At 27.4% G+C, this 3,251-nt stretch overlaps 1 protein-coding gene across 1 annotated transcript; it reads right to left on the reverse strand.

Annotated features, from left to right (window-relative positions):
- Nucleotides 1–419: 419 nt before the first annotated feature.
- On the reverse strand, nt 420–2,706 carry LOC105849839 (tyrosine-protein kinase ABL). Its single transcript, XM_065794748.1, has 5 exons — nt 2,576–2,706; nt 2,400–2,498; nt 2,130–2,330; nt 1,988–2,028; nt 420–572 (listed from the first exon to the last, which is right to left on the reverse strand). The coding sequence occupies exons 1-3, from the start codon at nt 2,642–2,644 to the stop codon at nt 2,157–2,159; spliced, it is 342 nt and encodes a 113-aa protein (XP_065650820.1). The 5' UTR covers nt 2,645–2,706; the 3' UTR covers nt 420–572; nt 1,988–2,028; nt 2,130–2,156.
- Between the last annotated feature and the right edge of the window lie 545 nt (nt 2,707–3,251).

The following is a 3,251-nucleotide window of genomic DNA, read 5'->3' on the forward strand; positions in this document are numbered from 1 at the left end:
AGAAATGTTAGAATAGCCTGCCCATAGTCTCGATATTATTCCCATAGCAAATCGATGGAGTTATTTGGACCAAAATATTAGGAGAACCCAGTTTGGTTGCAAGAAAGTAGATTTTTTTATATTTTGCGTAGATGCATGAAATAATATTACAGCTGATCACCTGGAAGCCCTTGTGAACATTTTAAAAAAGAGGTTACAAGTAGTTATTGATGCCAAGGGGATCATACGATTGAAAAACCGGAAAACTCTTTGATAAGTAAATGAAAATTATAGAGTATAAATACTTTTGTCGGCATATTTTATTACATTTTTAGATTATTTCTGTTCCTGCTCATATTCTCATGAAAGAATTCAAATATTTTTTAATCATTTTTATAGTTTATGTGTACCTTTAACTTTTTATGCATAAATAAATACAATTATAAATGGTAATGAGCATTTTTATCATCAATATGTTAAAAAAAGAAATTTATTACATTTGTTCAGAACAATTTCCTGGTCGATCCATCCGGTATCCAGACTTTAAAAGTGCAAGAAGTTCATTGTTTGTATAGCAGGATAAGGTGCTCCTCCTGTAAACCCAAAAACAAATGAATGATTAAAAAATTCATGAAAATATATCACCTTTTTAAGTTTTGCAACAAAAAATTAAAAAGTTGTTTAGATTTAGATTCAAACAAAATATATACAATTGACAAAAAACATATAATATGCTGCAATGACCCTTTTGGGTGGTTTTAACTTTTCTTCAACAATATATTATTTGGTCTTACCTACAACTTAAAATAAATTATTCTTGAAAGAGTTTTTTTGAATAAAATAGTTGATCCCCTATTTACTTATAAACAAATTTAGAAATACAAAAGATGAGTATAATGCAACAACTAAATGCAAACATTAACAAACTAAATAAATCCATTGATCATTAAAAAGAAATATACATTAATTCTAATATTCCTTCCTATCTATTTTACATCAATGATGTGAAACATCCAGTTTTGTTTTCATAATTAGCTGTCCACGAATGATAATAGGAATTACTGAGTCTAATTTATACACAGAAGATTCCAATATAAATGTTATAACCCTACAAGGTTTTAGCAGTGAGCAATCTGGAATTGGCTCAACGGAGTTAGTATTGTAGTAGTTAATATTATTTTAATGTTTTAGTTATATTATTACAACTTTTTAAAGTTTTCACTAACATCGATCAGCAACAACCATATAAATACTAACAACACAACCTCCAGTAGTTTTACTGGTTTTACAACATTAGGAAAAGGTAAAGGAAGTAACGTTTTTACCTCACCTCCATTTGCTTCCTGAACTTACTCATTCAAAAAATGGATATATTACTAATTATAAAATAAAAAAAGATTAAATGTAGATATTGGGCACAAAATATGGTGTAGAATTAAGCCACACCTTGTTTTTATTACTGTGTTGTTTGCATGATGTTGATGTTGTAAAGTTACAACAAGTATTAGGTAGGAATGAAGAGTATGAAGAATGATCTAGACAGTTTTTGATAAGTTTTAGTTTATAATATAAGTGTTTTAAATTTATTTTACATCTTTTTTGCAACTTAAAAGAATCGTGTGGGATTTAATTAAACCAAAATTGTGTTAAATATTTTAATTTTCCCTGATTTTTATAAACTAAATGTCTTTGTAATAAAATTTAATAAAATAATGATTAAACTTGTTCCTAATGAAAAAAAAAGTGAATGTTTAATATTTATGTTTCCGGGCACCCTTAGTTGCAAAAGATTATCGTCTTTTAACATACATTATAATTTATGTCTTGTGATACATAAAAGTACGCTTTGATTTTTTTGATTTTAGTTCTAAAATGCTCTTACTTTTAAAAGCCTTTTAAAATTGAGAGAGAATTATAGATAAAACAGCAAGAACAAACAGCGTCCTTCACTGTTTTGATCTCTTGAGCAGCTTTAGGGATGTGTATTTGACTTAAAAAAATTACTAACCTAACGTGATTATTTCAAATAAAACAACACCGTATGACCACCTAAAAATATTTTGTTTATTTTTCATAAAATTTGAAAATAAAATTAAAAAAAGAAATCTATAGAGAAGAAGATATAAAAGTATTTAAAAAAATATATTTACACATCGCTAGATGAAGTAAATGTTCGGTCAAATTGACATCCATTTTACCGGTAAACGACGTGATTTAGCACTCATGTATACATCAAGATCAACCTTTTGTGTTAAACCAAAATCAGAAATCTTAATATTTTTATTAGCACCCACCAGTATATTTCTTGCGGCAAGGTCTCGATGCACATATTTCATACAAGCAAGATATTCCTAAAAAATGTGAAGAAACAATTTACAGCTTGTATAAAAAAAAAATTGACAATTATAACAAACTATTACCATTCCAGATGCCACTTGCCATGCAAAACAAAGCAAATCATTTGGGGTTAATAAACCCATTTCCATAAGTGAAACCTCATTTGATGTTTTTCTTATTGCCTTTAAAAGAATGTATTGCATAAGAAAAAAAATTAATTACCAACCGAAAATTTAGATTTAAAATGCAAATAGTTTACCTCAAGAACCTTTTGATACTCTGAGGTGTAAACAAAGGAAACGGCTGGTTCTAAATCCTTCTTTGGCATACACAGCTAAAATTATTGCAAAATATTAAAGATTTATTTTCAGAGGTTAAAATGTTGTTTGATTTTATAATGCCCTAAAATGTTGTTATTTGGACAGTAAAAAGACAAAAACTTCGAATAAAACTGTTTCCTGTGTTTAAAAAAGTTAAGCAGTAAAACAAAACAAAAAACAATAGTTAAAAACTTTGAGTTTTTTTGTTTGTTTCACTACTAAACTTTTGCTTCTTTTGAATAAAAATTTGAAATATATACAATTTTTTTTATAATAATATTATTTAGTTAACTTGTCGTTGCGTGATTATGAATATTCTTTTTTAAAAATGGTATGGTTAGAGTTTTTGTAAACTAGCACCTTTTTAAAGTCTTACTTGTTATGTTGTTTATGTATTAGGTAAACACACCTCCTCCTCCATGTCAACTCAAAAAAAAAAGCCATATCAAATTTGGTGATATTATTACCACTACATAAATATAACTAAATGGTCCAGCATTTGTTTTACACAATGTTATTTTTCTTGTTTTTCGTTTTGCAAGCTCTTCAGTCAGGTCAAGATTTTGTGCTAATGGACACTTAATATAAACTTGAAAGATCACTTGTTTGTTCTTT

The sequence above is a fragment of the Hydra vulgaris genome, chromosome 04, assembly GCF_038396675.1.
Source record: "Hydra vulgaris chromosome 04, alternate assembly HydraT2T_AEP".
In the NCBI taxonomy this organism is placed as follows: Eukaryota; Metazoa; Cnidaria; class Hydrozoa; order Anthoathecata; family Hydridae; genus Hydra; species Hydra vulgaris.

What these genes read in the sequence shown, in the direction of transcription:
- LOC105849839 (XM_065794748.1), bottom strand. Translation starts at nt 2,644, where the DNA reads ATGCCAAAGAAGGATTTAGAACCAGCCGTTTCCTTTGTTTACACCTCA. An exon ending in AGTATCAAAAGGTTCTTGAG is followed by an intron (nt 2,499 to 2,575) that starts GTAAACTATTTG and finishes ATTCTTTTAAAG; the next exon opens with GCAATAAGAAAAACATCAAA. An exon ending in GGCAAGTGGCATCTGGAATG is followed by an intron (nt 2,331 to 2,399) that starts GTAATAGTTTGT and finishes CACATTTTTTAG; the next exon opens with GAATATCTTGCTTGTATGAA.